The 25,589-nt window shown below is 46.2% G+C and overlaps 1 protein-coding gene across 1 annotated transcript in view; it reads right to left on the bottom strand.

Annotated features, from left to right (window-relative positions):
• PDIA5 (protein disulfide isomerase family A member 5) overlaps positions 1–2,131 on the bottom strand; it is a 129,952-nt gene extending 127,821 nt beyond the window's left edge. The window contains exon 1 of the mRNA XM_073305109.1: positions 1,996–2,131. Coding sequence (XP_073161210.1) covers positions 1,996–2,016 — 21 coding nt within the window. The 5' untranslated portion in view covers positions 2,017–2,131. The remainder of the gene's footprint in view (positions 1–1,995) is intronic.
• Between the last annotated feature and the right edge of the window lie 23,458 nt (positions 2,132–25,589).

Below are 25,589 nucleotides of genomic sequence, written 5' to 3'. Positions count from 1 at the left end.
ATGCAATGGGGGCAATCCCCATGTCGTAAAAATTCTAGCAATTCTGCCACTTGCTTCATATAGTTGTATTTCTGCCATGTATTTTGGATTGTGTGTGAATGAGAAAATAAACACAGTTTATCATTAATTATTAACTTTTTTGTAAAGAGAAGGGAAAGAAATATATTTCCACCAAAACAGTTAAACAAAGGAGTGAATGAAAGTATTCATGTTAACCAATCTTTTTACATGTTAATACTAAACTTTCAAAGAATCAGTTTTAAAAGCATCTTTTTGCAGGCCTACGAGTCTAAGGTATGAAACAGCATTATTTTGCTATTCTTTCGTATAATTTAAATGTAATGTGCCTAGATATTCCCGGATGTGCTGTCATACAATTCTTCTCCCAGTACCCAGTTAAAGTTTAAGATTTCCACATTGTTTTAGATATCTGTAATCTGAGCACGCACATACAAACATCACGGAAAAAGCTATAGAAAGTAACTATATAGACACATCTTTAATAAATCCATTTTCAGTTCATTTTTGGTTGCCTCCTTTAAATCATAACATTTCTATGCCACCAAATCAGATCTCCTCAAAAGGAATTTCAACAGAAGACACACTTCATCATGCAGGAACTTTTGTTTCTAATTAGTTACTATGTGAACTGATCAACTGAAAAAAAGAAAGGAATCTAATATGTAATATTGATCACAGAAATATTCCCCTCACCATTATAAAATGAGAGCCGCTATTATTAAAGAAATATGTATCGATTATTTCATTGGCAGAATGCAAATGTACTCACCCCACCTTCTAAAAACATTAGGTGATGAAAAAAACAGGTGAAAGGAAACAAAACAAAGAAAGAAAATCATCCTGTTCTGAAAATAAAGCCCCAAAAGGAAAAACAGAGAAACAATTCAAACTTCGTATCAGCAACTGGCAAAGTCAAAAGGGGCCAAGTACCCTGGAGTAAAGCCATGTGTGACACAAAATGTCAAAGCTAATTGCCTCAGGGTCAGCAGTCTCCTCAAGGAGAATTTTTTCTACATGGAATACCCTACAGTGTTGCAATATTTACACATTCTCTAGTTATTTTATATTTATATGACATATACAAACATACCTACAGAATCTAAAGGATATTTCTTTAAAAATGCATTTACTTAGCACTAAGTTAAACCCATTTTGCAGCAGGTTTGAAATGCCAATGCCGCCTCCTCCATCTAATAGCACGTTTGCCCTGAGAGTTGGATGTCCCTGCAGCATTACAGCCTTATTTTATAAAACATTTCAAAGGATCCCCTTAAGACTACACACCTTTAAAACCTGAAAGGATCATTAAATATAAATATATTTGCAGAGTCTGTTCTATAATGATTATATAATATTCCAGGGTGCCAGCCTCAGATGCACCCAATGTGACATTGCAATGTTTCAGCGTATCCTCCCCGAGTGCAGAAAGCGTTGCTGAGGGGGGAAAACGCTGGGGTATGGCAAACCTGCTGCGAGACATACACATGTACATGCCGCCCAAAGCTTAACCCAACTCTGCCCCTTTTGCAGCAGGTCTGACATACCCCCGCCTCTTCCCCCGTCAGCAACACTTTCCGCACTTGCAGCGGGACGCCCTCACGCATTGCACCACCACACAGGATGCATGTCCGAGTGCCACCCTGGCGTGTCCTGTAACCCTCACACAGCCCGCACGTAGGGACCCCGAAAGGGGTGCTCTGGGGGAAAGGCTCCAGGCAGGTGTGCGCTTTCCGCAGTCGGCTCGAAGCGCCCGCACCCTGGCAGCGGGCGGCTGCAAGCCCAGCCCCGCCCCAGCGGCTGCCCCAGAAGGAGCAGCTCGGGACTCGCCTGCAGGCTCCCGGAGAACTTCAACTTCAGCAGCGGCTGCCAGAACTGCCCAGGCAACCTGACAGCGAGCGCGGCACACGCCCCGGCTCCCCGCTGCGCCCCCGCCCCATGCCGGCTCCCCCCGGGCGCCCCCCCCCCGGGACTCACCAGGAGTCCGAGCAGCAGCATTGTCCCTGCCGAGCGCGCGGTGCCCAGCCAGCGCCAGCGCCGCCGCCCCCCCCCCGGTCCCCTCCTCCTGCGGCTGCCGCTGTCGGGGCCGGCGGCTGCCACGTCTGGCGACGCATGCGCAATCCGTGGGGAACCCCGCTGCCGGGGAGCGGAGGCGCGGGGAAGAGGGGCGAGAGGCATGCTGGGGGTTGTAGTTTTGCCCTGGCCCTGGCTGCGAGGCGAAAGGGGAGAGAGCAGCAGCAGCGGCGGCACCGCCCCCCACCCCCACCGCAATTACTTGACCCTGGGTGCTCGGTCTCCAGAAAGCCCGTGCACAGTCAGAGGGGTGCTGTGCTGTCCTGTCCCCCAGACCCACTGCAGCAGGGGTGCCCCCCCCCCAGGACGGGTCAGGTCCCCCACACCCCACCCAGCCACAAACGCAGGCAGCTCATGTCGGAGATCAGGCTCCTTGCAAGTCCTGGGATATCCCCAGGGGGCCTGAGCCCATCAGCTGAGGGGCTCTGCCCAGAGGTGGGCCCGCGCAGTTGTACGGCCAAACCCCAAATGATCAAAAATCATGAATCCGACGCCCCCGGCCCCGCCTGCCCTGCTGCAAGAGGTTAGCCCAGACGATAGATCATATTGTGGTTTCTGGTCTGGTTTGATTTTTGAATCCCCCCTGCCCACATGTGTGTGAGACAAAGAGGGAGACAGAATCAGTGCTGCCAAGGCCCCCAAATGGATGGAGTTCAGTGATTTAGGCCTCCACTGCAGGAGCTCTCGGGGGCTGGCTGCCTGATGGCACAGGGCTTCCAGCTTCTCCCCAACGCGCTGATTAATTAATTCCCTGTTCCCCCCCCCCCCACCAGCTCCACGCCTGCCCAGCCACAAATCAATTCTGCCCCCCCCCCAGCCTCCCCTCCCCCATCCTGCAGCTCCACAGGTTCTTCGCAGCCCCCCTTCCCAAGCCAGGTGGCGAGAGGGGAGCAGGCAGCAGACTGACCCATTGCTCATAGCAGGGGTTGGGGGAGCAGCTCAGCATGGGGGGCTCTTTCTGCTCCCTCCTCCTCTCCTGTGACAACGGTGTTCATTCCTGACAGGGCAAGGGAAGGGTGGTGAGGGTGGCGGAGCTCTATCTGCTTCCTGTAGCAGCTCTGATGGGCAGCTCTTCGCCAGGAGATGCAGCCGGGAGGAAAGCAGTTATCAGAGAGTTTTGCCCCAAGCAGAGCGGAACCGCTGGAGCTGCTTGGACATCACCAGACTGGCTCTGGCCTTGGCCTGCAGTTCTATGAAACCGTGAGGACTGGCAGCACTGGAATCGGCCAGATCATCTCCTCCTCCCCCCCCCCCCGACTCCACTCCACTAGGCTGATGCACAGAGGGTTCCCCTTCCTGTTTGGCCACCGGTGATGACGTGGTGCTTTGTCCCCCTCAGCAGTGCCACAGACAAAGGATGATGAGTCTGCTACAGCCTTAGCCTGCAGGACAAGATCTCTTAGCAAAGACAGTAGATGCTCATGGTTTTAGATCTAGAGGTCCTGGGTTCAACCCCTGCAACTGCCTGCCCATCCTGGGGTGTTGCGTTACTGTGGAGTCATCCTACCCCACCTCTGCCCTGTGCAGTTGTCCCCCTGCCTTGGTAGGGAGATCAGGGAACAGGGTTAGACATGGGATAAGGAGGAGAATAGGGAGGTGCTGCCAATGTGTGCGACCTGTTCACAGTGGTGGAACTTCGGAGGGTTCTGGAGCTCGTCTGGCGATGACACAAGAGGCTCCAGCTCCCTCACAAAGTTCAGCCTTGCTGGAAGCTGGCAGAGTCTCTCCCTTCCGCTCACCGTTCTAGGGATCAAAGAACCCAGCAACCCGGTGCAGCTTCACTCTCTCTCCTCCTGTGAGAAACACAGACAGGATGGTGCTTCTGCTTCTCCCCAGAACCCAACCTGGAAGGGGCAGAGAGAGCCAAAAAGCCCCTCAAGCTGCACCCCCCAGCCTGGAGAGGGGACCCCGCTGCAGCCATCCTAGGCCTGGAACGAAGGAGATGAACATAAGAATGGCCATACTGGGTCAAACCAATTGTCCATCTAGCCCAGTATCCTGTCTTCCGATAGTGGCCAATGCAAGATGTTTCAGAGGGAATTAACAGGAAAGGCAATCATTGAGTGATCCATCCATTCCCAGCTTCTGACAATCAGAGGCTAGGGACACCCACAGCATGGAGTTGCATCTCTGATCACCTTGGCTAATAGCTGCCACTGATGGACTCATGGCATAGCCTGAACTTATCTAATTCTAACCGAGGAGGAGCAGAGGTGGTGCTGAACTGATTTGGAGGCTGTGGCAGTAGGGTCTGAACTGAAGGGGCTGGGCTGATGGGGCGCTGAACTAATGGGAGGGATGGCTGGGGACAGAACTGATGAGAGGAGTGGGGGACAGGATTAATTGCTGGTCAGAGAACAGGCAGATGCAGGGATGAGAGACCAAAATCACCTTACCCAATACCTTTGAGAGAGTGAGCTCTCTAATTGCTACACACATTGGAGATGGGTAGAAGGAGTTCAAAAGACAGCCAAAAAACCCACAAGATAATCTTTTTATAAAAATCTCATCCTTTTGGGGCCAATGTAATTATTTCTGATCTCTTTCTGGGGCGGGGGCTCCAACGCATGATTTTTGATCTTGAGGTTGGCATTACTGCCCACCAAAGACTGTGTGGAGCCTCCTCAGACTACACTGCCCAGGGAAAGGACTTGAGACATGCACATCTCCAAATGTCTGCGCCTCTCCAGCCTTCTCTCAGGTAGGAGGGTACTGGGGAGCTGCAGAAATTTGGAGCTGTGCCACATCTCAATTCCTTCCCCTGGGCAGTGCAGTGTGAGGGGGATCCACTCAGCAATGCATATCCAGAACTCTTATGTGACCCCTTCCCATGCTAACTGGCCCTCTTTTAGGAGGGACAGGCCCCAGTTTTCAGTAACTATGTTGATCCTTTTTCCATTTGGCACCTATACAAAAAGAAGGATGTTTTGTTATTAAGTCTCTACACCTGTGACTTAGAAGCCTGTGACTTAGCAGATCTGGGTTCAGTTCCTGGCTCTACCCAGAGTCATGTGTGAGTTTAGGCAAAATATTTAACTTCTCTGTGCCTCAGGTCCCCATCTGTAAAATGGGAATAATAATACTTTCTCTATAATAATAATAAAGGGCTACTCTTGTCCAGTGTATTTCAATGGCGTTAAATGGTGTATCTTTGTTTTTCAAATGTCCCTATTTACAGCTCTCAGATGTTATCTGGAACGTTGCCTCTTGTACCTCAACCCCCTCCCCACAATGTTTATCTTAATCCATGCAATCTGCCCCACTCCCACCACCACCATATTCTTGGTGGCTCTACCCTGGTCCTCAGCTCTCACCCTTACCCTATTCTCCACCGTGGGAAGTCTTTGCTAGCGCTGCCTAGTTTTACAACAAAGAGCAGGGGAGAATAAGTAAAGGCAAGAGGAGATAGAAAAGGTGGGTTGAGGATTGAGGGGGTAGTGAGTTAGGAAATGGGACCCTCAACCCCAAAGAATAATGTCACTAGGTGCCCCCAAAATCCTACAGCCATCTCTGAATGTCCTCATGTGCTGGTGACAATCTAAAACTGGTAATAAATAAATGCTAGTATCAGTTTGTGAAACCCTCATTTTGATCTTTAAGGCTGAATGACCACTTCATCCAGATTAGAAAAATCTCCTGGGCATTTTCCAGCTCAGGCATAAACAGAGAGCTAGCTCTCTATCTAGCAAACAAGGACAGGGAGCCCTGCTAGGAATCTTAATGTCCAAAGAGGTCACACAGGTTATAATTGACTCTCATTAGCCCTCCACAAACAGCGCAGTTCTTTACCTACAGCCAAGTGGGAAGGCGTGACATTTTTACTTCCTTTGGAAATATCAAAGGAAATCAAAGACATCACTGACAGTCTGATGCTTACAACCGACGTGAGAGGAAAACCCATCACCACTAATCGGAGACAAATTCTGGGAAGTAATTTGTAGATCCATACAGCTGACTGATCACTTCAAGTGGTGATCAAAGCCACTGAAATCAACTCTTCTCACTGCTAGGGAGCTAATAATGTAAAGTAGAAACCTATGTAGGGAAAGTTATTATTACTATAATTATTTATATTGCTGTAACATTCAGATACAGTCACATGTACACAGACATAGCTCAAAGACAGTCCTTGCCCTAATGACCCAGTCCCTGCTGGGTGACCTTAGGCAAGTCACTTCACTTTTCCGTGCTCAGTTTATCTGTAAAAGGGGGGATAATGACACTTTCCTTTGTACAGTGCTTTAAGAGCATTATTAATTATTATTATTATTGCTATTATTATTTTAATAATAATGAATTTACAATCTAGTGTTCTCCTTTTGCAAAGCTAGCAAATTCCACTTCTTGCAAAAGAGGTTAAGATATTAGCATAGTTAGGATTTACATTTATGTTATGGCTTTATCATAAAAGCTTGCAAAGGTGTAATAAGTTGATACATGCAAACTATAACAAGAGTTCATTTACTTCTTTTCTGTGGCGCCTCTATTACTAGAGGTTTGCAACCATGGTAGCCCTTTCTTTACGATCCTCTGATAATCTCTTTGTGGTTGAATAGTCCTTTTGATCCACCCAGGATATCACATAGTCCATCCAAGATCTTTTTCTGTCTTGTGTTCTTTTTCCATCTATGTTCCCTTCCAGTGCCCATAACTATGCATCACCCGTTGAACCTAATGTGCTCTGCAAATCGAATCTCTCTTTTCCTAAGATTTCTAACAAGTGTTTGTTAAGTTTCAATAATCTGCAATATTTTTCATTGGTTACACGGTCCATCCATGATATTTTCAGAATTCTTCTTTAACAGCATCATATGAAGAATTGTAGTTTCTTTATTATTTATTGTTTGAATGTTCATGTTTCACAGCCATAATTTAACACAGACAAAATGTAAGTTTTTAAGAATTAGAATTTAGTTTTCAGATGTATGTCCCTTCCCATCAGATGTTTATTCTTTCAGAACATCTCTTTCACTTTTGCTATTCTAGGGCTGACTTCAGGATCTGAACTTCCATCCTCTGTAACGCTTCCTAAGCAACAATAATTTGTTACTTGCTGTATGGCTGAGTCATTCACTGAAATCTTGCACCTTTACCCAGGCTCCCTGCCAACCACCATACTTTTTGTCTCGTCCACATTCAACTGTAGCCCATATTCTTTGCCTGTTCATCTAGAATCTCCACTAACTTCATCAGACCTTCTTCTGAATCAGCCAACAGCACTGTGTCACCTGCATAGTGAACATTATTCACCCATTTTTTCATACATTTTAATACCTTTTCTCTGTTTCTTCAACTGATCAAACACTCACTATAAATGTTGAATAGAGTTGGTGACATTATGCAATCTCGTATCACTCTTCTCTTGATTTTTACTAGCTTGTCATTTTCATCTCCCATTATAGTCATCCTCTGATTCCAGTATAATTGTTTTAATACTCAGAGTTCATATCCATCAGTCCCTACAGATCTTAATATATTGAGTAATCTGTAGTAGTAGATTCTGTCAAATGCTTTTTGAAAACCAATGAAATGCAAATATACTGATTTCCCCATTTCAGTGGATCTTTCTAATATGAGCTTCAAGTTCATAATGGCATTTATCATGCCCTTTCCACGTCTGAAGCTGTAAAGTTGTTCACTTATTTCCTTATCAGTCTTGAACAACTCACAAAAGTATCTTAAAGGCATGCAATTCTATGCTGGTTGTTCCGTAGTATTTACAGTCCATCACATTGTTCTTTCAGGGGATTTGAATACACAGTGAGGTTGTAAAATCTTCTGGTAATTCTGTCTCAAACATAATCTTCATTATCTCTGACAGGGCTTTCAAGTCTTCATCTCGTATGCTTCTTAACAATTCAGCCAGTATTCCATCACAACCTAGTGCTTTTCCATTCAAAAGTCTTCTTATTACGGCCATGATTTCCTCATCCATTATTGGTGGATGCGATAGTCCCAATGGTCCTGCAGGAGAAATAGGATCAACCTGGCCCGTGATGGCCTGGGGCGGGGGCTGTACCTGGGAGCAATCAGATGATCCAGGTGGTGATCCTTTAGCTAATTAGAATTGGAACCACTGAGTTAGGAGGCTGCTAGAATAGTAAAAGAATAGTAAAATAGTAAAAGTTGCCCTAGGGAAAGGGAGCTCTCTTCAGCTAAGGCTGGCAGATGCTGCAGGAGGGGGAACAAGCCCTGAAGGAGGGGTAGGGTCAACAGTAAGATCCCCAAGAGACCTCTCAGAGCCCCTGGCTGAGGAAGACATTGGGAGACTCCTGTCAGTAAGTCCAGGAAGAAGGCTGGTGTCTGCCCCTAGAGGGGAGAGGCCTACAGTTTGAGCCTGGTTCCCTGGTTCCTGTGAATCTGAAAGCCTGGGTGAGTTTGAGACAAGAGTGGCTGCTGGCATCTTACTGAAGACAAGAGGCAAGTAGCTGACAACTTGAGTACCTGAAACTGAAGCTTTGGACTATCTCTTCATGTTAGCTTATTGGTTACTGATAAATAAAGTCTGTCTTCGGTAAGGGAATCTTGGAGGCAAAACCTGATATGGGAGTTACTTATATAGCTAGAAAGAGAAACTGAGGCACAGCACATGGGTTTGTGACACTGGAGTTACCTGACTGATCTCTACTTTAGATTTTTCAGGCTTATCATCACCATATAGTTCCTGGGTATAATCTCACCATCTCTCATTCTTGTTTTTAGGGTCTGTCAAATATTGTCCATTTTTGTTCTTAAGGGTCATATTGATCAACTTTCTTCTGTAATTAAAGTCTCGTATCTTGTGACACATCTCACTTTGTTCTCTTTATCCAACTGTTTAACTTTTTTGCATTTCTCATTCAGACTTTGTAAATCTGCATTTATGCTTTATCATTTTATTTAGTCTTTGGTATTCCTCTTTTTCTGTTGTTGATCTTTGTGCTTTTATTTTTCTTCTTTCATCCACACTTTCATCTGTTATCCATGGGTTTTTCTTAACTAACAACTTCTTCCACACGTGATTATCTGTAGTTCATTGACCCACCACTGAAATGCTGCCACCTTCCATAACAGAATGTGGAAGACATTTAGCAGTGCACAGCAATATTCCCAACCGTGTAAGGCAGAAAGCGAAGAAGAATATTGTTATGGGAGGAGCCAACAGGCAGCACAGTTATATATAGTCTTACAAATTCTTTTTCTTAGCATGCGAGCAAACTTTAAGCCTTTGAAGAAAAGCTGTAGTGGTCTTATGTGAGAAGTGTGGCAGACAGCAGTTTGCTCTCAATCTTATTTTTTATATTTGGAGAAGTTCTTGGGTCAGGGCAGCTTCCTAGGGAACTGGACGTTGGTGTGTGGATTGAAACTTGTGGAATAGGAGATTGCATGCATTCTGTCAGTGATGGTCTCTGTTCCAAGACTGGTGTATGTGTGTAAATAAAGCAGCTGGGTCACTGACATGCAGGGTTCCAGTATTCCCCTGTTGCATTATTAGAACTGGAACACTGGTGTCAGGAGAAAGGGAAGAAATGTATTATCTGGTTGAAATAGCAAAGGAAATTTGGCACCAACTCTTATGAGAAGTGTGTGCAATCTTTTATGTTATAAATGCTCAGGACCTGTTTTGCACATCATTCAAAAAGTTGTTTGATTCAGGCAGCCTATTGCACAGTACATCAGTTTAACAGACCCATTACACCTAACTCAAAGGTCACAAAGAAATTCTAATGATTTCTTTGTACCAGAGTCAACTGAACTGGCACCACTTTCCCTAACCATTGGTCCCTCTTGGATTCCTTTCGGCTGGTGATTGGTACAGCCCACATTTGCCTTTTTGCCCACCATCTTTCTGCTTATCTAGGTACAGTAACTCCTTGCTTAACGTTGTAGTTATGTTCTGAAAAAATGATACTTTAAGCGAAACTATGCTAAGTGAAGCCAGTTTCCCCCTAAGAATTAATGTACTGGGGGGTAGGTTCCAGGGAAATTTTTTTTGCCAGACAAAAGACTAGATAGATACACACACACACACACACACATACACAATATATGTTTTAAACAAACAGTTTAATACTGTACACTGCAATGACGACTGTGAAGCTTGGTTGAGGTGGTGGAGTCAGAGCATGGAAGAGGGTGGGATATTTCCCAGGGAATGCCTTAACTGCTAAATGATGAACTAGCACTGGTTGAGCCCTCAAGGGTTAACACATTGTTGTTAATGTAGCCTCACACTCTACAAGGCAGCACGAATGGAGGGAGGGGAGACTGCATGGCAGAGAGAGACAGACACACACACCGTATGTGTGTGAGAGAGAGAGAGACGTGCATTGCCCCTTTAAGTATGCTGACCCCACTGTAAGTATACTGCCTTTTTAAGTAGATCATCAAGTTGAGACAGCAGCTGCTGCAAGAAAGCTCCCTCCATCCTGAGCCCAGTCGATTCCCCACCCTGCTCTGTGGAGATGGGGTAAAGGAGTGGGGGGCAAGAGCAGAGGGTGAGGGGGACACCCTGACATTAGCCCCCTCCCCCTCTGCGCACAGCAAGCAGGAGGCTTCCGGAAGCAGTTCCAAGGCAGAGGGCAGGAGCAGCACATGGCAGAGTGGGGAGGGACAGCTGAACTGCCCAGCAATTGATAGCCTGCTGAGTGGTTGCCACACAGGAAACTTAGGGGAGCTGATTGGGGGCTGCCGCCGGTCCACCCTGGTTCCAAGCCCCCACCAGCTAGCTCCAATGGACTGCTTTTTTTTGCAAGCAGTGGACAAAGCAGGCGGCTGCCAAACAACGTTATAAGGGAGCATTGCGCAACATTAAACGAGCATGTTCCCTAATTGATCAGCAATGTAACAATGAAACAACGTTAACCGGGACGGCTTTAAGTGAGGAGTTATGGTATTTAGTTTAGTAGGTCCATAGCTCCCATTGCTGTGCTACGTGGTTGCAAATGGAGACTGAAGCCTTGTATTTATCCACATGTAACCCTTCTGCCAGGTGGAGCCAGCAGCACCCAGGACCGGAATCAATATCTAGGGGTTCCTTTTCAACAATACAACACAGAACTGGCTTGAGCCCCCACACAATAACCTGGGAAAATGACACATCACCCTGAGAGCCTCTGACAGGCAATACTTCCCCACTCGCAAGCACAGAGTCTGAGTGTAGAAAAGAAACTTTTAATGAAAGGAGGGAAGTCACCCAACATTAATTAGGGAAAATGCCACAAGCAGAATTTATAATCATAAAACTGTGAGCAGGACACCCACCCCAGAGTGCGTGGGGCAGTGTCTTCTGCCTAATGTTCTTTAGGTCTACAACCAAAAGTTCTTTTCCTGTGCCCTTCTCTGCTCCCTCACCGTACCCCACTCACAGTGGTTGTCCTTGGTCAGTGAGGACCCAGATTCAGAGGTACATCCGTGTGAATTCACCTCCCACCCAGGAAAGAAGGCAGCTAGCTTGCTCCGCCATCTGAGCACTTGTGCTGGCTGGCCGCCTCGCCAGCCACTTGTCACTCCCGCTGGCCGTCCTTCTGCTTCCACCTTCTGCTGCCACCTGCCTCTCTGCTGTGATCTCTACAGATCAGTTTCTCAGTGTTTGTCACCTCTTAGTGATTTTTAGCTCTTAGCAGGCTGGGCAGAAACATGATCCCACCACAAGTGATTTCAGCTCTGATTGAGCATTTAAAATAACAAAAAGGCTCCTAATGAAGCCTATTAAGCTCTATCTTTGAACTTTGGGGAAGAATAGGTTAAACCAGACAAGGGACCCTCAGGGAGAGTCCCCACCTTTTGGTTGAGACATCTATCCCCACCCCTCTTACTTTCACAGGGGTCTGGCATTTGAGCCCCTGGCTTCATGAGGTCCTTTCAGCTGAGGGACAGGTTAAGCACAGTTCTGCCCCCCTTTATTCATACAATTAAGATAACAACACTGATAACAACATTTCACTACCCCTGCATTCAAAAGTGATCTGTAACCCAACACCAACCAAAGCTGATCACTTGGAGCTCCACAGCTCCTGTCTGCTAGATACCTATGCAAAATAGGTGTGTTCATGTAAATACAGTTTGTTCCTGAAGTCTCTCCCCATCCCCAACTAGCTGTCAGGGGAGAGTTCATTCAGACCCTGCTTACACACAGGACAATGTAACAGCAGTATGAACTACCCCATGCTATTCCACTAATGTCCCCATGACTCCTTATTTGGGGGGATCCAGGGATCACCAGAAGTGACTTTCGGCACAAGGTAGATAGGCAACCTTTGAAAGAGCCATATGTGTTGGGATTGCCAAGAGGATTTCCATTGCATGAACAAGCAACCTGGCTGGAAATCCCCTGAATTCTGGGAACCCATCCCTAGAACAAGAGCTGCAGGAGGAAGCTAGTTGGCCAGTAGAAAATTTTTTCAGGCAGGAAAGGTTGGGTTGGGGACGAAAACATGGCTGGTCAGAGACCTACAAAAGTCAAAGAGAAGGAAGGCAAATTTTCACTTCAGAGTGAAAGGGGCTAGTACAAACATTCCTGTACCCCAAGCACACTCATGGCAGATGCTGTTCATTTCCATGTTCACTTGCATCCTTGCCCATACAATTCTTGGCCACTCTTCTGAGACTGCCAACAAGGAGGAAGGCAATGGTTCCAGTGGTGGTGTATATGGTGAACTGGCAACTGCCCTTTAGGAAATGGAGTCAGCCTGCCCCCGCCCCCAACCAAGTAAGTCACTGAACAGCCGTCTGCTAGTAGCAACTTCCACTCACTGACAAACTAGTTCACTTTCAGACTGATAACCGAGAGCTGAAAGAGGTAGGTACACAATTGACCTGACCCATCCAGTCCTCCATTCTCACTTGGGTTCCCAAGCTCTTTATGACAGTGCGACTTTCTCCTTTGACTCTTTAATGTCGAAAATTGTTACATCTCCTAATGCTTTATATCATTGTCACCAGTAATATTTTAGGCAATGCAAAAGTAACCTTAATATGACAGTTTGCTGAGGTAGGTCAGCACCGTGCAGGATATGCTGCCATTGCTGCAGAAAGGGGTACAATCCTGCTGTGCCATTGCTTTTGTGACAGTGGTGCTTTTTAAAAAAATCACAGTGAAAAGAAAAGAAGAAATACTCACCGGAATAGTGGGGAAAAAAGAATGAAAAAGAAAAGCTTTGTACAAGATGTGTTATTCCAAACAGCAATTCAGAAAGATTACACAAAAAATCCAGTTTGGCAATGTCTTGATGACTGTAATTCTCACACCCGCACAGTGAAATATCACAGAGAACATTCGTGTGGTTCCTGCAGCTTTTCTTTCTCAGTTGGATAATCTGTACTGTGTTTTTCTTTTTAACCTGCGTGAGAAGAAATGGTCTGTCAGTGACTGGGACATGGGCAGTCAGGTTTTGTGGTTGGAGCAGGCATCTGTAGCTAGGAGTCAGAGCCCAGGGTTAGCACCAGGATCAGATATCCAGAGCGAAGATGTAACCCTAAGAGCACCCCACTGCCAGATGGCAAGAGACTCCCTGGTATGTAGTGGTGAGTTTCAACTGACTTGACCAGCCCAGTATACCCCAATTTACTGTCATAATCTGCATCTAAAATGGGTATCAAATGCGAATTGGTGACACACTGGGGATTAATATCTTTGGGAAATGTATGTATTAACTCTAAGGAATTATGGATACTCACTAATATTGTACTTTAAAGTCTGTGACCCACCAAAGGGAGAGAAACAGATTCTCTCCCTGACAGGAAGGAAGTCAGCTATCTACCTGGCATCCTGACCCAGCATGACTCTGGTTCCCAACTCATGGTTCTGATCTCAAGTTTGTCTCCTGCTTCTGATTCCCTGTTATCCTGACCCAGATGACACTCTACTCCTGTCTCATGAATGTGGACTCTGGCTGTGACCACTAGATCTGGCTGCCCACGACGCAAGCCATGACAGATAGTATAGTTTCGTGGATGGGTGGCTTGATCGAAGGTTCTGGGCAGAAAGACACACCTTGTCCCCTACAGCCAGATCAGGAGCAGCCTGATGGTCTTGGTCTGCATGGTGCTTTATACATTTTTTCGGTGGACTAAAAGAGTTCCTTGAGCTTTTTTTCATGGACTACAAGAGTGCACCTCGTGTATGTGGGAGTCTAAATCCATGCTGGCTGGTCCTGAGGAGCTCATGGGCAAGTCTGGGTGGAAGTGGGGGTGAAAGCCATAGTTTGCAAAGAATGGGCTCTGTTGGGTCAAGACATGGATTGAATTACTAAATGCGAATTTGGCATAGCACAGCACGGCAAGCTGGTCATCCTGGTGGTAGCTCAAAAAAACATGAAGATACTGCTCCCAGATTTGATTGACCCTCTCTGTGTGCTCATGTCTATGGGTGACAGGCAAATCAGGTGAGGGACTCGATGCCAAGGAGTCTGAGAAATTCCCACCAGAATCAGGAGATGAACTAGGGACCCCGGTCCAATACAATGCCTGTTGGTAACCTGTGTTAGCAGAAGGCATTTTCCAGGAAGTGTTCAGTCAGGCAGTCATCAATCTTGATGCATAGGTCAACTAAGGTATCCAGGCCGGATGGGGATTTCACCCTTGCCAGTTCATCTTTAATATCATCGTTTAGGCCAAACTGGAACTGTTAATACTGGGTGGCCTTGTTTCACTCAGTGTCTACTACCAAGGATCAGAACTTCCCTGCATATTCAGCAACGGGCTAGCGTCCCTGCCACAACACCTGAAGTGTGGCTTTGGCCATATGCTCATGACTTGGGTCATTGAAGATCACTGCCATAGCTCAAATGAAGTCTTCAAATTGTCCCAGAATTGGGTTTGATTTTCCCCGGAGCAGAGACGCCCAAGCCAGGACCTCCCTGGGAAGTAGGCTGATAATCAGTCTTACTCAAGCTTGGTCAGTGGGGTACGACTGTAGGCATAGCAGAAATAGGAGCCAAAACTGATTTAGGAACCCATCGCATTTGTCAGGCAGTGGAAGCTTTGGCTTGTGGGGACCGGGAGCTGGAGATGAAGATGGTGCAGCTGGAGTTTGCAGGGCTGCATTCTGTGCCTGAAGGGGGAAACCTGGGCCTGCAAGATCTATAGGGTGCCCATTATCTCTATCAGAGAGAGACTGGGTTTTGTAGGATTCATGCTTGCTGTGTCAGCTCTAATGTCCTTATTGTTTGTGTTCTGGGCTGCTCAAGCTGTTGGTGACCAGGACATGGGCGGTTGTACCTAGTGGTTGCAGCAGGCATTAGGCTGGAACATGCATAGGTAGCCAGGAGTCAGAGCCCAGGGTCAGAACCGGAGTCAGAGGCCAGAGCCAAGGGTCACAGCCAGAGTCAGGAGTTGGGGCCGAGGCTCAGAACTGGGTTACCTGGAGTCAGGCAAGGCAGGGGGAGGGCAGGGTCCAGTGCTGGAACAAAGCAGGAGAAAGGCTGGGAACAAGCATGCACCAGAGCTACTGCAGCCATGGGCAAAGACTGTGAGCAGCCACTGAACTGCTGCTGCTGCTGGGCTTACGAGCTAGTCTGTTGACTCTTCCAACCAAACAGGCAATGTAGCCAACTGGGCAGCCTACTACAGGCCAGCTGTGCTTCTTAGGTCGCCTGGAGACTGGGTCTGCTGCAGGCCCTGCTCCCAGACTGGCTAGCTGCAGGTCTTGACTACTGACATTGTCATTACTTACAGGACAATAACACTGGGTATCTGTCTGAAGTCAAAATCACACATCGTCTCTCTCCAGGACAGAACTTCATAGTGGTATCTATCTAATCAGTCTAGCTATGGGTTTCTAATGAGCTCATCACTGTTGGATCTTGGTGCACTGCTATCTAGTATTACAGGCTCCATGCTATGTCTGTTTGGCATTATTGTCCATTTCTGATTTGGTGGCAAACTGCTATGTTGTTTGCCTGTCCAGAATATCAAGACAGAGCACTTGTAAAAGGCTTGTCAAAACACTTTATATGCATTAACTAATTCACCTCTCTGAGGAAGAAAGTATTATTGTTTCCAGATCACAGGTCAGAATATGGAGGCAAAAAGATTAAATGATTTGCCCTAGGCCATAAAGTGAGAGGATCAGAGTGGGAATTAGATCTTGTCTCCAAGTTCTCTGCTCAGACCACTCGCCACCACCAATCTATCTATCTATCTATCTATCTCAAGCATTTGTAATGGACCTATCACCACAAATACAACTGCTAAATACACAATTAGCGTGACATTGCATATGAGTGTAAAGGACTGTGCACTCCACCATTCCTAGGTTTAATCACTTTACTTGAGCACTTTAGTTTTTGTTTTTTTAACCTGCACAAGTTTATTGTGGCCTTCACTTTCAGCCCAGGTAAAAGGAGTACCCCCTCTAGTAGTCTAGAGATGACATCAGTGTGGCTAGGAATAGGTGCCACCTGTTAGGAAGCCAAGGGTGGAAGAAAGTGGGTTTTTCTGCCACTCGTTATCAGTGAATCCAGGAGCAGTGATGACTGTGCTTGTACCCCGAGGCTTTGCACTGCCTGGATAAAATGAGGGCAGATGTCCTTACTGAAGAGTTAGGTCACTGTCTTACCTAAATTCTCAAAATTTTCCATCTTACTACCAACATCACATTTCTTTCGTACTTGGATTCAGCTTGACCAGGTGCTTTTTGTCCATGGGCTTCTGTTTCGCAGGCACTGTGGCATCTGTGTGGCAGCACTGATTGCATCTGCTGGAAGGAGATACATACAAGAGCTGGTTGTTGTCCACATATTGACAGTATTGTGTAGCCCTCAGCTCCTCCTGACCTTTCCAAGAGGTCTCCTATACATGATGGAAAAGAAGAGGAGACAGGAATGACCCCTGCAGGACTCAATGTGCAAGCGTCATTGGAGGAAGAGGAACAGCTATACAGAGCTAGTCTCCGAGATCTGTTTGAAGGGAGTGACTGAAGTCAGTTTTTTGCTCCTGCTAGGTCTCGAGCACCCAACATTGAGAGCTGCAGACAGATCTATTATTATGAGCATCCTGCTAACAAATTCTGCAGAAGATTGTAATCACACTAATAGAAGTTGTTTAAGGGTGCAGGCTGGATCTAAAGGATTGCAAACATTCCTATTTTATCCGTTTCCACATTTTTTAAAACTATTTTTAAACCTGGAAAATAGATCAGGTCATAGGCCTGATACACCTGATTTACTCACTGAAGTCAATGGGAGTGGAACAAAGGCAAAGCAAGGGAGAGTTTGATCTATTTGAAGGCTTGCTACATGCACCGATGGACCTCTAATGCTTTTTTTTCTGTGTACTACACCTTTAAATTTCTAAGGACTTTAAGGACAGCAGACCTTTTGTGCAGCACAAGGGAGACCCACACAGTGTTTTTTTTTCACAGAAGCTTTACTTCAGTACTTTGTTGTTACTGTTTCCCTCAGTCTAAAATCAAAGTAATTTTAGACTATAGGTAGAGCGGTCTTTGTATGTGTGTGGGGGGATATAACAGTAGGAATCTCAGGGGTCAGTTTAAACGTTTAGTACAGATTTTTTCCAAATATTTATTCTCAAAAATTTTCAATTCGTTTTTATTGTTTTCTTTTAAGTCTTGGGTCTGAGCTCCCCTTAACATTAAAGTGGCCCTACTGTTGGTAATATTATAGTCTCTTTCCTTAAGTCTCCAAAGGCAGGTATAATATGTTCATATGTAATATAAACACCATCTATAGTTTGAACTAGTATGGCACGTCAAGTATACTGTCAAGTTGTAGATAATTTATGTCTTTCAGTCACCTGTTGAGAAAATTGCTTAAACAAGATTAAAATGCCCACTGAAGTAAGTACAGAGACGGAGGCACTTACTATTGGATGTTTCATAAGCATTTATATTTATTAACAGTCAAGTCTGTTTTCTAGTGATTTGCAGAAGCATTAAAAATGTTTTAAGGTAGTTTTACTTTTAATGCATCACCAAGGATGGGTGGAAAGCTGATCTAAGAGCTCTGTGTAAGCCCGAAAGCTTGTCTCTTTTACCATCAGAAGTTGGTCCAATAAAAGATATTATCTCATTTCCCCTTTGTCTGTTGATCTAATGGGTAGGCACCGGAATGGGACTCAGGAGCCCTGCATTCAATTTCTGTCTCAGCCACAGAGCTCCTGCAACAATGACCTTAGGCAAGACTTAATCTATGTAGTGTCTCAGTTCCCCATCTGTAAAATGGGGACAGCAGTTTGCTTCTTCACAGGGTTGGAGGGAGGATAAAATCCTTTAATGACTGTGAAGGAACTCAGTTATAATGGTGATGGGGGCCATATAGGACATGTCTGTACTGCAGCTGGGTGCAACCTTCCCAGGCTGGGTCCACAGCCTTGTGCTAGCGGGGCTTACATGAGCACTCTAAAAATGGCTGTGTGGACATTGCAGCTCGGGGTGGAGCTCGAGCTCTGAATCCAGTGGGGCGGTGAGCTTGAGAACCCCAGCCCAAGCCGCCATATTGAAGCACAGTCTACACACAGCTATTTTTAGAGTGCTAGCATGAGTCTGTGGACCTGGGCTGGGAGGCTCACTCATAGATGTAGTGTGGATATATCCATAGATAGTTAAAATAACACTGCCCTCTATTCTGCTGGCAGAGCGTTTTGTTTAAACACGGGTTCATGCATAAAGACCAATCCTGAAATGAGGCATTACGACGAGGTGTCCACCACAGACAAGGCCTAAGCAAGGGCCAATGAACCTTGCAGGCATAGGCACTGACTTCGTGGGTGCTCAGGGGCTCAGGCACACACAGAAAAAAAAATAAGGGGTGCTCAGCACCCACCAGGAACAGCTGTTCAGCTCGTCCACCAACCAGCTGTTCGGCGGCTACCGGGAAGCACTCAGGGAGGCAGGAGAGTGTTGGGCAGGCAGGGGGGCCTTGGGGGAGGCGCAGAGGCGGGAAGAGGCAAAGTTGGGGTGGGGCTTTGAGGCAGAGCGGGGGTGGAGCACCCACCAGGAAATATAAGTCAGAGCCTGTGTTTTCAGGCTGCACTGGGAGGAGAAGCAGGGCTGGATAAAGCCTAACTGAAGATGAAGCCCAGCTACGCAGGAGCAGGTTGGGCTTGTATAAAGGCAGGAAGTTGAGAGCAGGAGGTGGGTGCAGTCACTCCCCCGAGAGGAAGGGAGTTGGCAAAGGACAAGGAGGAGTTCTACAGGGGAGACTAAACCTTAAGATCCTGTCCCGGTCTACCTTGTCTGGCAAGAAGTTGGGAGGGGGCAGTAGTCACTGAAAGCGGAGGAAGCTTGGGCTGGTAAACCCAGAGGTGGGCCAGGAGATAGAGAAGTGGAGTAGGAAGGAAATCGGGGAAACAGCAATCAGGCTAGGGATTCAGTAGATCATGGTTGCTAGGCATAGAGTTCCTGGGCTGGAACCCAGAGGAGTGGACAGGCCCAGGTTCCCCTACCAGCCACTGGGAAAGAGGTACTAGAGCTGGACTTGGACTGGAAGACTGCCTGGTACTATAGATGGATAGATTCTCCAGTGGGACTTTGGCACCCTGGAGGGGGAGGACTGAATAGTGACCTGGCCAGAGGGCTGAGTCAAGAAGAGGGAGCGCCCTGAGTCCCAGAGAGAGGGGCAGGGGCACGGTGCAAGCAACTGACAGAAAGGGGCACCAGACCCAATGAAAGCTCTCCAGGCCCAGCCACAAGGAGGTGCCCCCAATAGTGAGTGTACCCCATTATACCCACATAAGTTAGCTGTATGCACATGAATGGTGGCATTAGAGTCAATGGGGCTATTCATGTGAGTAAAGTTATTCACACCTGTAGTGTATAACACACAGAGCTGGTGTAAATTGACATATTTGTACTGACTTCAGTCCTCAGTGGAGCTGTGAGGATTTAAACTGGCTGAGGATTGGTTCCCCTGTGTACAAAATGATCACAAATGGAAATGTTATCTGAGCCTCTAAAAATGCAAACTAATTTAATCTTTTGGCATATTGAGCTCAATATAGTTCCACTCAGATAATTTTTTCATGTATATCTACTCTAAGCAATACATATTATAGATGCATACACAGTACTTCTCCCTCTCTTTCTCCGCATGTGTGCACAGATAGAATGTATCTCTCTACATAAATATACAATATATATTAGATCGTTTGTTTTTCCCTATGACTCAGTCAAGAATTATTCTTGTATGTTTAATTTTTTCCCTATTTTTCAGTTTTCTTTACATTCATTTGTATGATTAAAATACAGACTTTCCAGACTTACTATCAGAAGCCACAATTAAACACATGACTGCAATCATTGGTTATAGAATGCAATAAGAACACTTTAATGGAAGAGGGATTTTCCTTTTAAAGGACCTTTTCTTGCAGGGATCATTACTCACAGCCATATAAAAAGCATGGCACAGCTGCCTTTAAAAAATTATGATCAGGTCTGCTGGCTTTCTGCAGTTCCACTGCCAGCATAGCAATTTAGTATCTCAGTAAGGAATGTACAGGGTCCTGAGAATTCACACACACATTGCAAAAAAACATCTTTTACCACCGCTGGGACTGCTGTGAAGGAGCATGTACAGGGACAGGAAATTGCAAAAAGAGCAAGGGAATAAGGGCAAGCTCCAAAGCTCACTGAAGTTCAAAGACTCCTATTGATTTCAGTGAGCTTTGGATCAGGCCCTAAATGTGTGGGAGAGAAGTCAGTAGAGGGTAGAGGAAGAAGGGAGAGGAATGGGAAGCCAACAGGGAATCCATGCAGGAGAAAGAAGGAAGAAATCGGAGTGGGATGGGAGATAGCAATAAGTGGAAGGGAGGCAGGAGGGAGTGGATGTGGAAGCCCTTGATGCATTTATGAAGAGAAAGAACAAGAGGACGTGAGCAATCCAGCTAGAGCCTGTGCAGGCAGGCAGCACTGGGGATTGGGCACAAGCTGACTCAGGAGAAGCTTATTTCTGACTGTTTTAAAGCTGGAGATTCCTCTGGCTCAAACTGGCCTTGATGGGTACATCTATACTTTGATAAAAGAACTGCGGCACAGTGGTGGCTGGCCCAGGTCAGCTGACTTGGGTTTGCAGGGCTTGGGTTACAGGGCTCTAAAATTGCAATGCAGACGCCCTAGCTGAACAATGGTAGATATGTGAGTCACTGTGGCTTTGGGGTTTTTATAAACACGGGATGGTCTTAAGGGTTCAAGAATGGAATGTGGAGTCAGGAGACCAAAGTTCTGCTGCAGATTCACCATGACCTTTGACAAGTCACTTAGCTGATCTTGCCTCGGTTTCCTCTTCTGTAATATGAGATAACTTCCTCATTGTATTGAGGCTTCATTAGCTAGTCTTTACAAAGCACTCTGAGATCTTGAGAGAGCCTTCCATTGTGGACCCCGCTGCCATTGGAGAGTTTGAATCATTGCAGGTCGGTGCAAGACGGGCTAGTTTTGTAGACCTTCCTTTAATACTTATTTTATTTATTTGAATTTAAATAATTGAAAAAATGACAATCCCAGGCTTTAGTCGCCCTAACACATCATTAATAACACAATGAAATCCCAGCCCGGGGTTAAGACAATCATTTCAGCAGGAACTCCTTTCCACCCCCTTCATCACTGTGGGAATTCTACCCGTAGCCCTTTCCAAAAGCCTTAACAGATGTTTGCAGAGGTTGCAACATGGGTCTTTCCCCCTGGAAATCAACCTCCAAGATTCATCTCTTAGAATCACAGTATAGCTTACAGCGGGTCAAAGAACATGATTCTTTATTCACTCAGCAATGAAGTTTCTCATCCCCTTTGTATTTGTCTCCTACATAGTATGGGGATGAGCTCATCGGATATATGTCGATGGAAGTTGCTAGAGAAGGGGAGATCTTTGCCTTTGCAACCTTAATTTGGCCACTTCGTGTGTATGCATGAGAATAAAGTTTTTAATTCTCATTTAATGATCACATGCTATTTTTTCCACGGGACCCCTGCCTCATTCAGCACACAAGATCGACCTGCTCTTGGGAATTCAACAAAGTTGCATAGTGAAAAAGATTGTTGTCAGTAGGATCCCTGCCAATTTTATTGCAGAAGTTGGAGGGTGTGTACTATTTGAAATACTGGACAGGTGGGTCTAGGCCTGCCCAAAATGAAGGCCCTCCCACTCAAGTAAGGGGAGGAACCACCAAGTCCAGACTCCAATTGATTATGGGGAACAACAAAGGAGGAAACAGGAACAGAAGTGAGGTCAAAGATTGAAAATCAAGTAACCGAAAGGGGACACCAAACAGAAAATCCCAGACAGAGCCCACTGCACCTCAAAGGCGTTCAAGGAGTCAGTGGACACTTCCCAGCAGAACTCTGTCTGGAGACATGACTGAACAAGGGATTGGAAATTGGTGGCTGCCCATCTTGGCCAGTGCCAGGAGGAGGTTGATGAGGAGGTCCCGTGACTTTGTGGGGCCACAGATGGGGTGTGCATAAATTAGGAGATGTAGGGGACAGTGCAGGATGTTCAGTAGGATGTTCTGGGGGAGCTGGAAGAGGGGCTACAACCTGATGCACCCTAAGTAGATGTGAGCCAGGGTCTCCTTCTTGCCACAAAAGGCCTAGGTATCAGGGGAGTTCATGAACCGTTCCAGGAGCACACCTGTGCTCAAGGCTCTATGGAGGAGCAGACAACTAATATCTCCGGTGGGCTGTGGAACCAGGGGGGAGAACAGGCTTGCCCACTGGGGTTCCTGGTCCTCCTCAGGACCTGGTCCTCCACTTGGTGTCAAGGCAGCACATGAGAATGAGGAAGTGGATGATTTGAAGCACAAGCACATACAGATGTTCTCTGGGCACGGTTTGAAGGTGGATGTTGTGCAGCCATCTCAGCTGGTATCTTGGGGGCAGACAGAGAGGCTTGCGGGGCAGGGGCCTGATGACTAGTTTTGAGGAGCCAGGGTTGAGGGGTGGGTGCATGCTCCTGCAGGACCTGCTCAAGGAAAACAAGAGAAGCAGGAGACAAGGCTGCCCTCCACTCCTGGAGCATACAAGAGGGGACACACAGAGTGGGCAGCCCCATGTGCTAGCTCAAATTAGGCACCCAAATTAGTGGAAACGTTTTAACTTAATCTCGCTGGGTCTCAGCTCCCCATCTGCAAAACAGGGATAATATCATCCACTCACCAAACAGGGCTGTAGTGAGAATAAATTAATTAACGTTTGTGACTCACTCAGATACTACGGTGATGAGCACCACTGAAAAGCCTTTGAGGAAACGAATAATTCTGTATTCAGAGCAGGATTTGAATAGCGTGCAGTAAAAATGGCCTGGGGGGGCCACGCATTGAATAACGAGGACAAAACAAAATATTAAATGAGCACCATTCATCCTGTGTGTTGAATGAGGCAGGGCTCCTGTGAGGAAAAATAGTATGTGATTATGTAATTAAAGATTGAATCCTAATGCTTGTGCACAAGGGGGCAACCTTAACTCTGTTGTTTTAATGTAGCCTTTTGTGTGTCGTATGTGTATATATAAGACATCTGTACAACAGTGTTGGAAATAGGCAGATACAGAACTAGAATGTGAGGTGATCTGATGCATCTGGGCAAGTCTTATGTAAAAATTTCCTTCATTTAAGGACTAGAAAATTCCAGATGATGAATTAATCTTTATTGGCCATAGACTAGCTTGTCTATTCAGAAACAATAAACAACGATGGAAAGCTAGCTGAAAAATGGGAACACATTTTTTAATAAAAAAAATTCACACATATTCCACCAGCTCTACATCTATACACGACACATGAAGTTCCCTTCTCCAGGCACGCTTGGCCCAATCCTGCCCTCCTTGAGTGCCAACAAGAGTCTTGCCTACAGAGGGACTCCAGGATTGTGCTATCCCTGTGTAGCTGTGATCTCAGAAAGCTATGGGTGCAAGGGCCTAGCAGTGACTTTTCATTACATCTACAAACCGCATAACAGAGGCTTTAATAAATGTGTGATGTAGAAAATAGAGCATTGGACTAGGATTCAGGAGACCTGGATTCTCCGCCACTGGCCTGCTGAGTGACTTTGGGCAAGTCTCTGTGCCTCAGTTTCCCCAGTAGGATGGGGATAATGATACTGCATGCCTTTATAAAGAGCGTTGAGATCTACTGATGAAAAGCACTATGTAATAGCTAGGTATTATTATCCCAAAATCTTACGTAGTGGCTCCAGAATAGCTCAGAAAGAGTTACAGTCACTGTGGGACTGATCTCAAGTCAGTGGAAAGACCCCTGTTGATTTCAGTGGGCTTTGGATCAGGCCTCATGGGCCCTACCAAATTCATGTCCGTGAAAAATGCATCTCGGACCGTGAAATCTGGTCTTTGTGTGCTTTTACCCTATGCTGTACAGATTTCACAGGGGAGACCAGCATTTCTTAAATTGGGAGTCCTGACCCAAAAGGGAGTTGCGGGGAGTGGCGGGGGGGGGTGTCACAAAATTATTTTACGGGGATCATGATCTTGCCCCCCTTACTTCTGCGCTGCTGCCTGCAGAGCTGGGGTGCCGGAGAGCGACGGCTGCTAACTGAGGGCCCAGCTCTGCAGGCAGCAGCGCAGAAGTAAGGGGGGCAATACCATACCAGGCCATCCTTACTTCCGCGCTGCCGCTGGCGGTGGCTCTGCCTTAGAGCTGGGCTCCCGGCCAGCAGCAGCTGCTGCTCTCCAGCTGCCCAGCTCTGAAGGCAGCGCTGCTACCAGCAGCAGTGCAGAAGTAAGGGTAGCAGTACCGCAACCCCCCCCCCACAATAACCTCGTGACCCCTACCCCCCCCCACACAACTCCTTTTTGGGTCAGGACTCCGACAATTACAACACCGTGAAATTTCAGATTTAAATAGCTGAAATCATGACATTTACTATTTTTAAAATTCTCTGTCTGTGAAATTGACCAAAATGGACCATGAATTTGTTAGGGCCCTACTCATGAGACATCATTTCCCACAAAGCCAGTTTCATTTTATTAGATGATTTTATCTCACAAGTTGACGTTATTAAGGAGAAAACCATAGAGTTGAAGTTATCCTGGTGACATAAATCAGGATCTAGGTTTGCTTAATGTTTGAAACTAGTTGCTCCTTGGCAGCAACACAGAACCAAGGCTATATATATAGGAAGAGGGATAGTCTGATAAAACATCCCCTGAAACTAGCTATGTGCAGACAGTGCAGTCTATGAAATATAAGATGGGAACAACACTGAAACACTAATAAGGGATAGGCCCGCTGAACTAGTAAAGAGCAATAGAATGAGTTTTAGCTGTTGCTGACAGGGTCATTTCAATGAGTTCATTTCCCCACATGCAGCAGAGAAGAAACACAGCTGAACCGAACAACTATAGGGTTTTTTGTTGTTATTTTTTCCCTTCATTCTGTCAGGTAGAAAAACAGAAAAACTGAGCATCTGCTGAAGGCACTTGGGTATGAAAGGCAGCAAATGGTTGTGCTAAAAATGTAAGCATGTGCAGCAAATGTGACCTACGAAATAGAAGCTGACAGTGAAAAATGCTGTGGATGTGAAGCACAACACTGCTCACGAGCTATACCAT

Source organism: Lepidochelys kempii, chromosome 11, assembly GCF_965140285.1.
Source record: "Lepidochelys kempii isolate rLepKem1 chromosome 11, rLepKem1.hap1, whole genome shotgun sequence".
Classification (NCBI taxonomy): domain Eukaryota; kingdom Metazoa; phylum Chordata; order Testudines; family Cheloniidae; genus Lepidochelys; species Lepidochelys kempii.
The sequence above is the reverse complement of the archived record's forward strand: the minus strand, read 5'-3'. Positions and strand labels throughout refer to the sequence as shown.